Below are 18,491 nucleotides of genomic sequence, written 5' to 3' on the forward strand. Positions count from 1 at the left end.
ACGAAGTCTTCGATCGGAAAGAAAATTTACACGATATTGTCATCGGAGCGTACTGTACTTTTCTCTCTCTCTCCTCTCTGGAGAAGTACTTTGAGATTCCTACGTTGAACGTCACGAATTCATTAAGTAACGAATTATTGAGGCCAATCGCCTGGTTAAGCTCGACTATGACGTCTTTTGTCGCTAAATAAAGAAACGAACTGGAATGTCGTGACACCGATATTGTAATTTCGCGAGAAACGAGGGGAGATGTGCGAAAAAAAAAAAACGTACGAGTAAAAAGACGTAGAGAAGAGGGGAATCGTTCTGTCGCGCAGATAGGAAGGCACATGAGCGCGTATCGTGACGTGATATCTCTGTTCGACGATTAATCCCAACCTCCCATCCTCATCTTTCCTCTCATTAATTATTTTCACTGACCCGGAATGCGTCAGCACATCCGAGCGTATGTCAGCACGAGATATGTCTGTTCTTTCTTCTCGCTTTGCGAAACAGATCGACAATCGACAGATTTAATTCGATCAATGCCAGCCGAGATATTCCGCTTCGAATTCTTTTGAATTTTGAAAAGGTAGTATATTTTCAAATTCTTGCTACAAGTGTGTACATATATGTCAATCGAGAAAAAGATTATAAGACCAATACGAAACAGAGAGGAAAGCTTCTTTTCTTAGCTCGCTTATATATCAGTTCTCTAAAATACTTTTTTTCTATTATTTAATCATTAAACCTTTTTTTCTGTTATAACTTTACACACACACACATATTAATTTAAATTAATATTTAAATAATTAATATTTATATTAATAATATAAATTTTTGCCCCTTCATTTTATCTATTAAGGAATAGTAAAGAAAATGCTCATATTATCTTAAATTGATCAACTTTTAACGTTTAATTTACAACAGAATGTAAAATGCGAAATAAAAGCATTGTGTGTTTTTAAAACACATATATTATAATATATTAAAATATTAAAATATTAATAATAATAATTAAAATATAAATAAATATTAAAATATAATAAAAATATAATATAGATAATAAATAATAAAATAATAAAAATAAATAATAAAATAATAAATATGATAAAATAAGTATAATAAAAATATATTACATCTATAATAAAGTATATAATATAATAAAACATGAAATTGTCTTTTAAGAGAGACATTAAATTGTCAGTTTACAATGATCTATTGGTGCAGCCGGACAATGCAAACGCGATCGAATTCGAAGACGAGAGTGCGGCCACCCCCGCGAGGGGATACGGATAGAGGTGTCGCGCGAACTTAGCGAGAGATACCGGAATACGCGACGGAACAATGCATGGCATCGTACTCGTAACCGTGAGAGAAGGAGCATAGCAGAATGAGACTGGCAAGAGGGGGTGCGCGCGGCGCGGTACACGACGATGCACATACTCCGCCGGGACGGAAAGGGGCGGAAAGCGACGAGCGTCGCCGAGATGAGACGAGACGAGACGACGAGGGCCGACGAGGGTCGCGCACCGCGGCGCTGAACGCAGTGCCATCCGATAGGCAGCACCGCTTGCTCCGCGGATCTTCGCCTCGCTCCGACTCGAGCTGCTGCTTCTCTCTGCACTCGTTCAAGCTCCGCCACGCTCGCATCGCCTCCCCTCTCTCTCTCTCTCTCTTTCTCTCTTTTACTTTCTCTTTTTTTTTCTCACGCACTCTCTTCCCCCCGCCCCCTCCCCCCCTCACCTCCCTGCCTCTCTCTCTCTCTCTCTCACCCGCCCGCCGTCCCGCCTTTTCTCTCACCGTTCCGCTTTGTATCGTGGCGTAGCGTGGCCGCGACAACAACGACGAAGGAAAAGTCGTCGCGGGTGGAAAAACGCGGAACGCGTGCAAGCGAACGGGCATCATCTCGCGTGTATCCGGCGGCCGCGTGTGTCGCGCGCGTAACAGACGTGTACGTGTGTACGTGGTTGTGAGCGCCCGGCGCGCCTGTTCGCTCGCTCGCTGCACCGCGAGCGTGTACATCGTCGTTCTTCGTCGCGCGACCGAAGAGGAGGCTGCTCTCCCTTCCCCCGACCTGGATGCGCGGCAATCTGTACGGTGCGTGTGTGCAGTCTCTCTATCTTCTTTCTTCCCCTCTCCGTCGGTATATACCTTCATCTATCTATTTATTTATTTGTGACCGCTGTCTGCTCGCTTATATATCTCCTTGTCTGTCCGCCTCTATCTCTCTCGCGTACGTTTTCTCTCTTCTCTCTCTCTCTCTCTCTCTCTCTAGCGTTCTATCTGTCCTCTTTCGTTCGTACGTTGATCTCACTCTGTATTGTTTGCATCTAGCGATCGAGACGCCCGACGCAACGTGGCGTCGGGTGAATGTCGTCGGTTTACGAGATACGTCGTGTTGTGCGTTGCTTTTCAGCGCATATGCAAAAGGTGCCTTCATTCTCAGAACGCGACGGAGACGCAGCATGGCCGCCTAAGCACGAAACGAATCGGAGTCCCTTGCCGGTGTCCACGCTATACAGCAAACGGCACGCTCGTCGTCTGCCTCTTACTTTCACAGTGCATCCCTCTGTCTCTGTCGCACCTTTCGCATGTGTCTTTCTCTCTTTGTGTTTGCGCGTCTCTTCCTCTCGTTTCTCTCTTCGCGTATCGCAAACTATATTTCTCTTTCCTCTTCTCTCCCTCTTTCTCTCTCATTTTTTCTCTCATTCTCTGTCGCTCCTCGCACCGCCGCAAAGCTTTCGCTCTCGTGTTTCGTCTCGCTTGTTTTTATGTTGCATCTTTGTTGCGCAAATGTACTTTTCCTTTCGCTTTTGCTCTCTCTTTCTCTATTCTCTTTTCTTTCCTCTCCCTTCACGACAGCTCTTCTGTCTTTCCTTTCCTTTCTCTCAGTTTTGCATCTTCTCTCCCAGTGGTAGCGTCTCTCTCTGTCTCTCTCTCTCTCTGCTTCCTCTTCTCGTGTTGCTTGCCGGAGCACAAATAAAGCCTCTCTTTCTCTCCTTCTTCCGTGAGAGAGGTAAAGCGCTCGCTCCCTCTCCCTCTCAACGGGTTTTTCTTCCCCTCTCTACATTAGTCTCTCGTTCGTGTCCCCTGATCGTGTGTTTCATTCGAAAATAGAATGTCAGCGCGCGTGCCACGCACGCATTTTTGTCGTGAAAACAGCAAATTCCCGCGAGCGGGCGAATTCGTCCGCACGCGCTTGATCGAGCGAACGACCGGTCCCGTACCTTAAACTTTGGAGGATTATGTTTCGTAACGAGCTCACACGTGTGCCTAGACACACACGCTTAGTAGACGCTTCTCTACATCTTACTCTTTCTACCTGAAGCGCGCACACGTCATCGAGATGATCGCATATTAATCTCTCATAAAAATTGTGCGAGAGTTTGCACGATGATACGCCGATGATATGCTAAGGGGCACGCGACTAATTTGGTCGGGTTAAGAGCATTACGAAACTATTCAATATCTTTACGATAATCTTGATTTTTATTACGATATAATTATTATTAAATTGATGATATTACAAAACGATGGTGATGGAATTATTTTATTTCTTACTCTTCCATCATTTTAAAAACTTGCATAGAAAATAAATCGCAATCTCCTCTTTATAGACAGTTTGCAAAATTAAAATAAATTTACTACTTTAAATTAAATTAAATTAAATTTTGATGTAGATTAAATAACAAATCATCTCTTAAAGATAATTAAAAGAGATTTTTGTAATTGTTATTGAAGATTTAAATCGCAAACTTCTGTGAAATAATTTATTTATAATCTGTTATGTATTACATATTAATAGAAACATGTTAAACTAAGGTCGTTGTTCTAATAAAAGTCTCAATCTATGTTTTATTTAAACCTAATAGATTATCTTGCTAGATATCCCGGTCATCGATTAACATTGATCGTTAAAAGTATACGTACCAAAATAATATATAAATATAGTATTATATATAATTATAGTTATTTTTTAAAATAAATATCTGAAATTATTCATCTATTATTGTATTTCGCAAGCTACATTAAAAATTGAAAACTTTCTTCCGCGATGAACACAACATATTTTCCTCAAATCATCGCGAAAATCATTGAGAGCATATCGATATATCGATAAACGAACAAACACTTTAATCGTCCTTATATCGTGTGCACTTTCTTCTAAATTCAGTTACTTTAATTATCCACACCGTGATATAAAATACGTCATGCATCACAAAGGTGAATGCCTGTTCTCCCGTCGAGGAGAAGCGCGTGGCAGACGCGCGACGATATTTTGGCGGGAGAGTCGTAAAAATAGTGCCTCCGTGGTTTCCTTCCTTCGGCTACGGGACTATAATTAGCAGGTATTCCGCGTTTTACGTACGGCGGATACATAGACGTATTTGAGCGCGTGCCCGCGTGATTTCGCGTTTGGGGATAAGAAGATCAATCGGCCGCGTGTCCCTCCGCGCGTTGCGATACCGCCATACCACGATGCGTGTATTCAATCGTTATCAACAACGTACACGAATCTCGCATTAGACCGGTAGGAACGGACCCGTCTAATGTCAGTTCAAGTCAGTCTTTCTCGAGGTCTCTACAATGTGCTGATGAGCCTTCGTTACATAAAAATTTGTTACTCGCGCGATACAGTGTCTCGCGTAATCTTCTCTTCTCTTATACAATCTTGAGACGATTCGGGATCGTTTTTTCCCCGGGAAGAATGTTGGCAATTAATATTATGACAATTGAAAAAGGAGATTACTTCTTAAATATAATAATAATTTATATTGCTAATTATGATGCGATACAAAGTGTTTCACATGATCTTTTCAATGTAAAATCTTGGGACAATTCGGGATCGTTCTTTTCTCAAGAAGAATATCGAGATTTAATATTGTGACGATTAAAAATGGAAATTATTTTTTTAATAATAATAATATAATTTATGTCATTAATGATGATGCGATATAGTCTCCCGCGTAATCTTCTCGTTATAAAATCTTGGACGATTCGGAATTGCTCTTTTCTCGGGAAAAATGTCGAGGCAATTTACATTGCGACGATTGAAAATAAAAAATTATTTTTTTTAGTAATAATAATATAAGTTATATTATTAATAATGACATTAATAATATTTAATGACATATCAACAGTGTTAAAACTAAAATAGTATTAATTATAATAATAAAGTTGAGATTTGCGACTTTTATTATTCTCTCAGAGAGCAAAATACATTTCTGAAATATAAGAGAATATAAGATACTTGAGATATATATTTATATTTTAATATATAAAAAATTTGCAAATTTAATTATATTATAGAGGTCAAAAATATAATAATTTTTAAAGACATATAAAAATGTGGTTTTTTCTCTTGTATTCGTACATATATTGATATAGTTATTACATGTAACGAGTAGAAATTTTTTTTTTACACGCAAAATAAAAAAAACTCTCTTTAATAACAAGTTTTATTCTCTGAAAATGTTTTTCGATAATAACATTATCGATCATATATGTTTAGTTTTTTATTCAGATAATCGTTTCTACCTAATCTTTATGGTCACCCGCGTGTCGCGGCGATGATGACGATAATCGCGACGACATCAACGATGACGACTATACGATCCGGTTGACGGCGGCGTCGTCGTCGTCGAGACACAGCCGATCGGGCACAACAATGTTCGCGCGGCGCGTGCTCATAAAAATAGCATTTTCGCGGTTTCTCCCTCCTTACGGCTATACTTAGCCCCGGGCACCGGTGTCCCTCGCCGTAGTAAACAAATTTCAGGAGGGTCGACCCTCGTGTAACGAGAAGCGCCGCCCGTATATTCCTCACTCGTTCGCCCATCTATTTTTTCAGCGCGTGTCTTAAATATTTTTAGAGGTAGCACCGTATGTGTGTGTAAAATTTTTTTCCCCCATGTCTGTTTAAGAAAATATTCAACAAATAATTATGTCGTAACGTATACACTAGGAACAAGATTTCAGATTTACCATTTTTTTTTTTTTTTTTTTAATGAGAAATATGTAAAACTCGAATTAAAAAGCAATTTTTGAAAGAAATCAGTTTATTTTATCATATAAATGATATTAAAAAAATGTATTTTAACATTTTTGAATAATTTCAGTGTTCTGATGTAATCTAGAAGCAAGTGATTAAAAATTAGATTTTAAAAAATTAAAAAATTTAACAGATTGTAACGAGGACGTAGTTTATTATTTCCTTAATTAATTCCACGCGAGAAATTTACTTTAATAATTATTTGAAGCTTAACAACGTTCTATATCCTCGATCTCCTCTACTCTCATTTCCCTTTATATTTCCTCCGTTACACTTTTAGATCAGTCACTCCCATCTAGACGTCCGTATTTCTGTGTTTCTTCGTTCTACGCAGATGGCTTGCCATGTCACATTTATTATGTTCGGAGATCAGTTTCATTTAAGCTATTTTGCTATTAGCAAGAAGAAATGATGCATAAACGTTTGAAAAATAGAATACGCGAAAGCTCGATCGATTCTTTTCGCGTTGCAGCGTGCAGTTCCAGAATCGGCGCGTTGATTAATGAATGGAATATTGAAAATGTGTAACCCACTTGCCGAGAATTAATTAGAGCTGAGGTCTCTATATTCAGATAATATAATATACGATATTTTTTTTAAATATATAGGGTGTCTCTAAAATTTGTCCTTACCCCTATATTTCAGAAACGGTTCACAATTATGAAAAACCACAATACGTGTTTGATCATTTTGAAGGGCTACTCTTTTAAGGGGAGCTGTCTCACCAAGGGAATGGGGACCCCAGGAGGATCCCAACACAAAAACGGAACACCTCATATTGCATTAAATCGTTTAAAAGGACATAAAAAAAGAAAATTTTTTGCGTAAAAAAATTTTGTTTTACAAAAAAAAAAAAATTTGATATCTTGAATTTAACAATTTTTTTGTAAACTTTAAAAAAAAAACAAAGTCAAATCTGATTTTATTTTTATGGAAAGGACTTAAAAAGACGAATACTTTCATACCTTGAACGTTTTTTTAAGATTTTCTAAATAAGAGTAATGATTTTTTGAAAATTGATTTTTTTGAACTTTGACCCTAAATAACTTTCGAACGAGTCAACGCATCAACCTGCGGTTTGCGCCAAAAATTTTAATTTGTTACGCCCTTTCAAACGATATGCTACAATGGGGAGTTCTATTTGAAATTTTCAAGTTGGGATCCTCCTGGGGCACTCCCTTGGGCAGACAACTTTTCCAATCCTCTTAAGAAAGTAGCCTTTCGAAATGATCGAACACGTATTACGCGATTTTTCACAATGTTGAGCCATTTCCGAAATATAGGGAGTTGGGACAAACTTTATAAACACCCTATAATAATATATATATATAATAATAACGTCATCAGGAGATGTTAAAATGAAATTTAATGTATATCAAAAACAAGATATCGCATAATATATATTTACATATAATATTACGTTTTAAGTCTAGTAAACACGTACATGTATGTATTATATTATATGCGAACACAATCTGTAATCACTGTCCACTATCTATAGATTGTATATGTATAGTCAACATAGTTTTTCATCCACATTTATTGATCGTCATGTTAAATTAAAATTTAATTTGATTAATTTCTTTACTGCTGGTCTTTTATAACACTTTTTGACTTATAATATCTCCAAATCAATAGACTCTTGTTTAGTATTTTCCATTTTGAGCGGAACATTGTTGGCAGTCTGCAGATTCCAACTGTATTATCCGCAAATATATTTTGTGAGCGTGAATGTGTTAGGCTTTTTAGAATACTTGAGATTAAGGAAATTATAATGTAGGAACAGCTAGCGCGATGTTTTCGACACCATATAACACGTATTTAAAGTTTTGACACGTAATTCTCTAGTGAGTCTTATAGAAAATGTTTTCATATTCATATTGAAACACATATGGACTATCACATTCGTACGTGTGCTCGTTATTGGACTATTTAACTCTTCTATCCCCAACAGGATAATTGCGTCCTGTGACTAATTGGCGGCAAATGGTATACATGAGCTTGATTATATCTCGTGCTAATTGATTGTTAGGTGTACCGAAATTTTCATAAACTTATTATAAATTCTTTATTTTCTGCAACGTTTTACACATTATAATAATTATATCTTAAATATAAATTCCATCCAAATTTATTTGCGTAATTAAAAAAGAAATGTAATTTTAGTTACTCATTAATTTTGGTCAAAACTACAAATTTACAATTTAGAAAAAATACAGAAATTATATAAAACGAAAAATATAAAAAAGGTTTTATCAAAATAAGAAGCAAAAAGATTATTTAAATGAAAATAAAATAATTTTTGATTGACACATTATTCAGAAATTAAAAAAAGATATATTAAAACATATTAATTATAAAAAAAAAATAAATTTTAAAAGTAAATAAAAATTTTGGATTCAATAATTATATATAATATTTTAATTATAAAGAAACTATATATTTATATATCTAAAACATATAAAAAATATATAGATTTTTTCGCGAAAATGCAATATTTATGAGACGAGAGAAAAGTTTCTCCATTCAACCATGGGATTCTTCGATTGTTTCAGATTGCACTGTAGTCTTGTGAGCGTTATCTGGACGTCGAACTAGATAGCGAGGACGCGGAGGAGGAAGCGGAAACGTGTGCAGAGAATGCCACGGTACGAGCAACGTGGATGCGCCGAGCATCGCCGGGACGCGGGTCGCGGCACCGACTGTGTTTCGCGGGGCGCGCGATGATGGCGGAATGCGCGCGGACAGAGTACACAGTATTGTCCGGCCCATCGATCGAGCACATGGTGGAGTCGATCGCCTATCGCGGCGGCAACATCAAGCGCAAAAGGGGCAGCAGCACGTGGCTGGTACGCGCGACGCAATAATAGATGCCAAAACGGCACTACGCTGGCACGAGGTGAACCGATCCTCGCGACGCGGGACGTAATCGTCGAATGCGGACGAGTGGAAACCGAGGAAAACCGCTGGACCGCGTGGTTGCATGTAGATCGCGAGGAAGAGAGGGAGGAGGAGGAGAAGAAGGAGGAAGAGAACGACGACGAGATTCGCTAGCGGATCGCGGACAAGTAGACTGAACGGCAGTGCATTTTCATCGCACAACAGGGGGTAGCGGGTGCCACCACGGGGGCGGGGGTGGGCTTGCCCCTGCTTCTTCTCGTTGTTGCTCTCTTCGACGATCTAACGCGCGCGACAACGGCCGCGCCGGTGACAAGCCAGCCGCTGGACAGCCTCCATCCAGCTGACGCCACCGCATCTATTCATCTGCCGTCGCGAACGTCCGATCAGCCGTTCGTGTCGCGCCTCTTTCGCAGGACGATTCGGAAGTGCGCGTCCAATCTTAACGAAATCAGTTCCGAAGGTCAAGCGAATCGGAAAATTCTGGATCATCTTACTACGCTGACGACGCGTCTTTCCTCTTGGTCCGCGCCGCCGTTATTGTTGACGTCGTCTCTATCATTAACATCGCCGCTATCGTCGTCGTCGTCGTCGTTGTCATCGTCGCCATTATCGTCTCCGTCATTATCGAGTGCGCCGTTGAATATTGTCATTGTGAAACATCGAGATCACTCAGCTCTGACACCGGATCGTGACGACGAGGATGAAGAGATTGCAGCGCGACGAGGAAGAGCTAAACGAGTACCAATCAGCAAGAAGCTGAAAGATCGATCTTCTCCGAACTTCATCAATTCCTGGCCGGAGGCATGGCGGCGCATTGACCAACACTCTCTACAATCTCGCAAACTGGAATCCGCACCGCCCGTCGACGATAGCTTTCGCCCAACTGTCCAAGCTATCGCTCCGTTGTTAGAGCCCGTCTTCAAGTTCGGAGAATCGATATTGCGTCCAGAGAATTCTCTGCGGGATATCCTACTTCACGAGAGCGCTTGGAAAACAACGGCGACAACGACAACGGCGGTGGCAACGAGAACGACCACGCGGGATATCGCGTATCTCGGTGTTACTCGACTAACCGGAAACACCAAGAAAGATGACGTCGGGGGAGTGACTGCTGAGGACGAGGTGAAGAATGGTAATAATAGCGGAAGAGAGTTGATGCTCGTGGGGAATAAAGATAATGGTGCGGTCGTAGTTGGTGGTGATAGTGTCATCGAGTGGACTACGACGACAGTCGCCGGGCCGATGTCATCGTCGCGGTTGGCGTTCTCCAGAGACGATGTGCAGGTGGCCGAGCGTGTAAGAGTGCGCGCGAATTCCGAGCGAAACTCACCGAAGAACGAAGATAGCGACGAGGAGCAGGTCAAGGTAACCGTCGCGCACGACGTCGAAGATTCGTACGTATCGTCGACGACGACGACGACGACGACGCAGCAACGTCCACCACTGACTCAAGACACCTCTATGGAAGCACGTGAGTACAGATAATATTTAAACTAAATAAATATCTTGCTTAATGTGTATGTTGAAAGTATAATATTTTATTCAGAAATTAAAGATTTTTTTTAATAAAAAAAAAAAAAAAAAACAAACATCACGTACTATTGAATAGTCTTTAAAATCTTTACCTATAAATTTTTAGTATGCAGAATAAAAAACATAGACATGTGTAAAGAGACATTATTCCTTTGAACAACTGTGATGTAAATCGAATAAATTACTATCAATTAACAAAGTTCAAGTTGCTATTATGTTTCCATAAACATGTTTATGAAATATAAGGATTATACATTGAGGAAGGAAAAAAAATATCTTAAATCTTAAATTTCTATCAGATATTATAAATTTTGAAGAAATATTTTTCTCTGAACGTTTAGAATATTATATATAACCATGAATTTTCTTACACAGAGTTTCCCAGAATTATCGCACTACCTGCTAATGGCAGATTCTTGAGATTATTTGGAGACGATTTTTCCTCAACGAAAATGTCGAGAGAGATCATTATTTTTCGCAATTTTTTCCATTATATATGTTTGTAATTAAATCTTAAATTAAAATTCTCCCTCTTTATTAAAGTAAATTTTACCTGAAATTAAGTAAAGAATGTAGTTTTAACTTTCTATAAAGTTTAGTTTACAAAAAACCCTTCTTTTTTAATCGCTCATAATACGGAAATACATACTTTGTGACATTTTCGCTGAGAAAAAATTCTCTCTAAATAATCTCAAGAATCTGCTATTAGCAAGTAGTGCGGTAATTCTGGGACACCCTGTATACATACATACATACATACATATATATATATATATATATATAAACGCATAATAAATTTTATAAAATATTACTTTATTTATTTATTACAAAGAAAATTGCTGAAAACGCCTTTCTTAATATTTGAAAAGATTTTAAATTCTATGTACAAAGCATAAAACGATCTCTCGTTTGAACCCTTAAATTCATCTGAGATACGTACTTTCATCGCACCGTGTCTCGCCAAAATCCCTCTCGGTTCACACACGCGAGTATGCGATCAGCGCCGCATTCGTTTTGCCATGCTTGAGCTCGTGTTTACAGGAACCGCAGGATCCTCGCGGTCAGAGTTATTTTTAACTATTCCAACCGTGCGTGCAGCCACCTTCCCCATTTCTCCCTCGTGCTCCTTTTTTTCCTTCGTACACTCGTCCTCTCGTGCACCATCTCGCGCTACCTTTCGTTTACAACAGAAATCGGAGCATTGCTCCGTTTCGACCGGATCGAAAGGAGGGTAGCTTCTTCGCCCACTTGTCGGCCTCTTTTTTTTTCCCCCTCCCGTTGTTTCACCTAGCAACTTTTTTCTTATACTTCATTTCTTCGTGTTACACGCGCGCATAAAAGATTGGTGGATTTTCAGACCAGCTTTGTATTTATTTCTCGCGTGTTTTGCTCATATATATATATATATATCCAAGATATACATAACTTTTGTTAATAAAATACGAAAATATTTTCCCACGCAGAATTTATTCTATGCTGGAATTTGTTGTGAACTGTCATACAAATCAATCTACAAAAATTAGTGTGTACGAATAAAATAGAGAGAAAGGGAGAGCGTTGATATAAGATTATTGTGTGTCGCCCTTGTGGCTCGCATATCTCGTGTGTTTTTGATTACGTCTGGCTGCGTACACGGGTCGTGACTTCGCGTAGAAATCATTCGATCAATTCTTTCGTTCATCGGCTAAACGTGTACTTTTGCTTATCCCTTTTGTACCTTATTATATCTTATCGCACGTGCGAATTATGCAGCCCGAACACAATGGCAAACGGTTACAACGACGTTGAAGAACGATGATTGAATCCTCATCATCGATATATCGTCCGTGTAAACTTAACATTCGATTCACGTACGAGTGTCAGCGAAGGAACAAAGCTCACGAATACTTATATTCTTCGTTAAGATTTAAGATGGACATTTCTTTGGTGAAATTTTCAATACAGAAATACACAAATTAACATTATTAATTTAAATTATTTATTAACGAGAATTTCAATTCGCCATATAATATTTTAATTCTTGATCGGTATATTATAACTCTAATAATATAGCGTTACTTTAAATATTCATTATTCTTTGATCTCTAGCATATCGAATTAATTACGAGAGAATGCTAATACGTTGTGTTGTGTCTCACCACAGGTAGAAAAAAGCAAAGTGCAATCAATTATAATTAATGTACACTGATATGAATGTGCGGAATATCCTGTATATTGATTTAATTCGCCCGAAAAAAATTCGCCATTTATTCGCTGTCCGATTCCGGTTATTTCGCGCTACCCCCATACATTTGTATCATTACTTAACGCGTTTATTTCCGTGCTCCTGCAAGAGAGCGGAGAATCATCCTTCTCTTTTACGATCTAATTCGTGATCTGGACAGTGCCCAACGATGAGTTCACGTGACTGCGTGATACCCGGTATACACGGTATAAGAGGAATGACTAAATGGCCTGAGTAACCGGTCAGGCATCCCAAAACTCGCGATTTATTTTTGTATCCCTAGAAAAGAACTGACGCACCGGTGATACGCCAGCGGAGAGAAAGTATGTAATGTCCTCGTCGTATAAATTCAAAAAAATATTTCGAAGACTCACTGTATTCTTTACGAAAGCGTCGCTCTCGGAAAAAAAAAATTCTTTGTCGATTCGAATGTCTTTTTGTATGCTATAATATAATATTAAAATCGATATATGACAAAGATGTCCTTCAAACTTACTAAGAATCATTATGTGCATATATTCCACGTGCGTTTAGCTAACAACTCTCTTTTATCCTAAATCCGCGGCATACTTCTTCCAAGAGAATACGAATTTTGCGACTCTCGCATTTATCCCCGTTAAAAGAGGATCTCTTCTATATTGAAGGATTAAAGGGTTATAGCTTTTTTTTTTTCAAAGCGGTATAAAAAGGCGAGAAATTTAACCGAACGATCGACTCTGGACGATTTCCATCGGCTCTTTGGTTGTGTCGCGCTCGTATTGCGACGTATATCTCCGGGATTCGAGGCCGGTACAACGCGTTAAGGGTGTCGGCAACGGCAGCCGGTAGGTTACCGCAGAGCAGGACGAAGGGGGGAATGGGGGGGGGGAACCCGCGGGCGAAGAGCGAAAGGGCTTCGTCGCTATGGAAACCCTGGCACACGGTTCTCCGACTACTGTGGGGTGGCCTCAAGTTTTTTATGGCCCGAACGATCGGAGGGTCGAGGCTCTAAAAATCGTTACACAGACCTAGATACTCGTCCTCTCGCCTCCCCTTCTTTTTCTCCTCTCCCTCCCCCTCCCCCTTTCCCCCAGCCCTCCTCTGCTGACGCCCCTCGTCGGGCCGCTCCTGTAACATTTGCCACCCTCCCAGTCACCCAGACCTTACGCAACAACGTTTTCGCGCTACGTTATTTTGCTAATTACTGTCGGACAATCTTGATATCAAAGGCACACATATATCAATTCAAAATGTTCTACATTGAAGACATTTCTATCTCTGGTGCTTTTGTTTTTGCCGACATTGCGACTGTTTAATTCAGAAATATCTAAAAACTGTCTATTTAGAGACTTGAATGTAAGTATTTCTTGTACAGTAATATAGTATCATCTTATTTTGGCTTCAATAATATTGGATATAAAATATTCATATCAGGTCACGTGTTATTTCAGTTCTACAAACATTTAACAGAAGTGTTATGGCAATCGTTCTTGCAACACATTTTTAAAAATATTTTCTATAATAGAATGTTTTTTAATTATACATCCTTTTTCCCTCCACAATAAATTCGCAATAAGAGTAACAAGATAGACAATAAATATTTTATAATTCTTATTTTATTGAATCATCATAGTAACTTACTCTAATATTGATGTTATATCCATTTGTTGATATTTAAATATCCGTAAAAAAAATTTTGTTATAATTTTTACTTTACACATAAGCTTTTAATGTTGTAAAAAGATATGAATGAAATATTTACAATATTTTTTTTGAATGATTTAAAAAGTTATATATTTTTTTAATATTATATCTTTTAATCGAAGTGTTAGGTGTGTGTAACAAATCGATTAAGATGTGAAAATTTGTAATTATATAAACAGTAAAATTAAAATTTAAAAATTGGTTTATTTTTCAAATATTAGTTTCTTTTATATTATTTGCCAAATGTCAGTTAATGAATTTTTTTTCAAGTTGTCACTCTTATATTCCTCTATACTTCGCAAAGAACATTTGCAGACCGACAGAGTTCGTGATACGTTGGTCGTATTTGCGCACAGCGATGGGCAGAAAGGGCAGGAGGAGCGATGTAAAGCCCCCGGTGCTCTTGGCACCCTCCATGACGGCTCGTAGCAAAGGGGGTGCGCGACGAGGGGGCGATGGCGAAGTACGAGCGAGCGTTCGCTTCGAACTGTAAAGTATTGACTCGCCTCCGTTGTAGGGAGAGCACCGTAAGCACCGTGTCTATAATGTTGACAGACGGCTCTCGGGACTCGCCTCCGTCCGGAAGGAATAACGCGACTTCCGGCAGCGGGGAAGTAAATTTCACCAAGCAACCAAACCGGGCCGGGTTGGAGCTTTTCGCGAAAAACGCGAATACATAAAATGCCGATTACGAAGGACCGCAACCCGCACCGATTTTAAGCATCTCAAAAAATTTAGTTTTCTCTTATTCCTTCTTAAAAATAACTTAGATCTCTTTTATCATATTTTTTTAAATTATAAAGAATTATTCTCTCTGTCTCTCTTTCTTTCATTCTTATTTTCTTAATTTTTTTTATAATAATTATGTATTTATATAATAATTTATTATATATTTATAATATTATATTATTTATATTAATATATATATATATATATATATATATATATATATTATATACATATATTTAATATATATTATTTATATTATTATAATATATTTAGACATCAATTTTCTTCTTTAATAATAGTCGATTCTTAGAACAAATCTTTCATTAAGATCAATCTATAATATAATCTTTATATTATATATTCTTCATATTTATATTAATTTTTAATTAAAATTTGCAATACGAAGAGAAAATTTTTTGCAAAAGTAGATGCAGAAGAAGCAACCGTGATTGCTCTGATTTTTGTCTTATGAAGGATTCAGCTGTAGCACATTTTGCAACGGGATGAGCGGAAAGTTAAGTATTATTCGGATATTGACAGCTTTGCCATGCGCGCGGCAATTACACGCGGCGATAGTTTTGAGAGAATACAGAGACGCGAACGACCGACAGACTAAACAAAAATAACCTCTTGTGGTACATGTTCATCCGCATGCACGTGCAAAGGATGTCTGGTTGTGACACTAGAGGAGTGGAGGAAGTATATGGCGTGCCATAAACACATACAACCGAGAGAACTAACGGGGCTTATCGGACTATATTGATGTTTATCTTCGATAAGGATATTAATATACTATTTTTGAATATATAGTTAAAGTATCGAAGAACTGTCAATATATGCCGGAAATTTTCGAGATATTGTTCATCGAAAGAGATATTTTTTGCACTGTCGATTTATATTAATGGCATATGTGAGATGATATAGCGATATGTTAAGAATGACTCTTGGGGCTGCTAAATTTGACGTAATGATTATATCAACTTTTTCCGAGCAAATCGCTTTGTAATTTGATCATCGGTATTCAGAGTTATCGCATCTATTGCTAAATGTAATTTTATTATTCTTAGCATACAGTGTATAATATTCAGTAACACGAATAATTAGAAAGTGGAAAAAAATCAATTTTTTAAAATATAATAGATAATAATTATTTCTGCACACGTTTCAATATTAGGAATATTAATTATATAATTTTCTATAGTTAATATACATTTTCTTTTCTTGCGAATGACATTTTTTGTTCAAATATTAAATTTTTGTACATGTAAATGACTAAGCAGATTTTTATTTTTTTTTTGTTTTTATAACGTATATGTATATATTGTTCACAGTTGCACTTTATTCATATAAAATCAATTTCTAATGATACTCCATAAAAATGAAGAGTATCTGCCACATTAATTCCGCATGATATTTCCTTCAAACAGAAGTGACATTTTCGTTGTATCGATTTCAGTTACGCATTCGTAATTATATTATCAAGTAAATTGCATATCAACTGCATATCATGATTAATCATGATAAATGAAATATAATAGAATTTCAGTATAGTTAAAAGAAGATAACATCTATAATAGCATAGTATAGGTCTTAGGATGTTAAATTATTTTTTACATTAACATTCTACTGACAATATGTATTTTCTTCTGAAAATTGAATTATTTCTAATTTATAAAAAAAAAAAATAACATAAAAAAGCAATATATTTTTATTTATATTGAATTTTAACTAAATTGTATATATATTTTTGAAAATATATATAGATTACAATGATCATTTGTCACATTTTTTAATATGTTAAATAATCAATAAATTATATATTTTATTAAGATTAATGAAAAATTCATTGAAAGGTTAAGCTAGAAATTTACTATAAATATCTCGTTTTATGAATAGAATTTATTGCAGCGGGAAAAAAGTTTGTCGGAAATTTTAAAAAGATTAATCTTTCTTGGATCATATATTCACGTCGCGTCATCGACACGTTTCGTTCTTGCGGGAGGTGCGAAGCCGCGGTACACGCATCGACATTGACACGTGTCAAATCAATGTTAGGAGAGCGAGACATGATCTGTCAGCACTGATATGGAAGAAACAATAGCTTGGTCGAATGACGATGAAACGCGAGGAAAGGGAAGCGCGTGCGTGCTGCTCTCGTTTGCAACTCTGACGGATGTCAGCGCTCTATTCACGTGCATCACTCCAGTGCACTGGTTCCCAAACTGGGGATATGTTGCTTGAGAAGCAGGGCGGAGTTGTGGAAAAATTTTAAACGAAATGTAAAAATATTCAATTGATAGAAGAGACGCGTAAAATATAGAAACAAAGTTCTTTTATACTATATATATGTAAATTTAATTTTTTATAGATTCTTTTACGATGTAAGAACATGATTAATCGCATTTATTTTTTGGAATAAATTATAGAATAATTATGTAAGAAATTTACATTATATTCTTTTAAACTGACAGAAAATTAAATAAGAGTTATTGAAGATGCCAAAAATAGATATTTTTAAATCATTTCATTGTTTAATGTGTTTAATGCTTTTAACTAAGATATGTACAAAAATTTATATCATACATAAGGCACATATGTAATTGTTAATATAATAGTTGTTATATTTTCGACAATATATTTGAGCTTGAGAAAGAACTGAAAAATTTGGGAATCCCTGCTGTGGAATGCTAAGCAATATGACGCATCAGTCAAACTTGTGTGGTACAGTGACAGATGCAATAATAAACCATAATTACTGTAGAGAACATGAATCACAAGGTGATAAAAATAAGAACATGTTTACATAGGCTCTTAATTGAGATGAATTTTAATCCTGGTATATACATTGCGTTCGATTTGACGCGTATTGAAAATAGTATTTTTATTTTCTTAGTCACATTATTTATATTGAAATATAATTATTCAAAAAATAAAAGGAAAAAAATATATACTCATATATTTAATTATGTTAAATATCTGTCAAGCATTTTTGACACACACACACACACACACACACACTATCTAATATATAATTATGTACAATTTTTAAATTTATCGAATAAAAGAACATATGTTAAAATTTTGCACATAAATCATAGCTATTTTTCGGAAATTCAATAAAACGTGATAAAATAAGTATAAACTTGGCTTAAGAATTGTTTTGCTACGTGTGAGAGAAGGATAAACACACACATACACACACACACGCGCGTGAGTGTGAAAACGAGCGGATAACTTGTGTTGGCGAAATACAGCTAGTCGTCTGTCCACGCGCCGCGGGCACGTCTGGTCCTCGTCTGCTCGGCCAAGGTCCTTGAACGAAGGTCTATTCTTAAAAAGCTGCACAATTGGATAACCAATCAGCCAGACAGTATCGTATATCAAAGA

The 18,491-nt window shown here is 37.0% G+C and overlaps 1 protein-coding gene across 1 annotated transcript in view; it reads left to right on the forward strand.

The window, feature by feature from the left end:
- The first annotated feature begins 8,898 nt into the window (after positions 1-8,898).
- Positions 8,899-18,491, forward strand: part of LOC126859461 (histone-lysine N-methyltransferase Suv4-20-like) — a 73,557-nt gene continuing 63,964 nt past the window's right edge. Inside the window, exon 1 of the mRNA XM_050610776.1 lies at positions 8,899-10,406. Within this exon, the coding sequence (XP_050466733.1) occupies positions 10,091-10,406 (316 nt within the window). The 5' untranslated portion in view covers positions 8,899-10,090. The remainder of the gene's footprint in view (positions 10,407-18,491) is intronic.

The sequence above is a fragment of the Cataglyphis hispanica genome, chromosome 3, assembly GCF_021464435.1.
Source record: "Cataglyphis hispanica isolate Lineage 1 chromosome 3, ULB_Chis1_1.0, whole genome shotgun sequence".
Classification (NCBI taxonomy): domain Eukaryota; kingdom Metazoa; phylum Arthropoda; class Insecta; order Hymenoptera; family Formicidae; genus Cataglyphis; species Cataglyphis hispanica.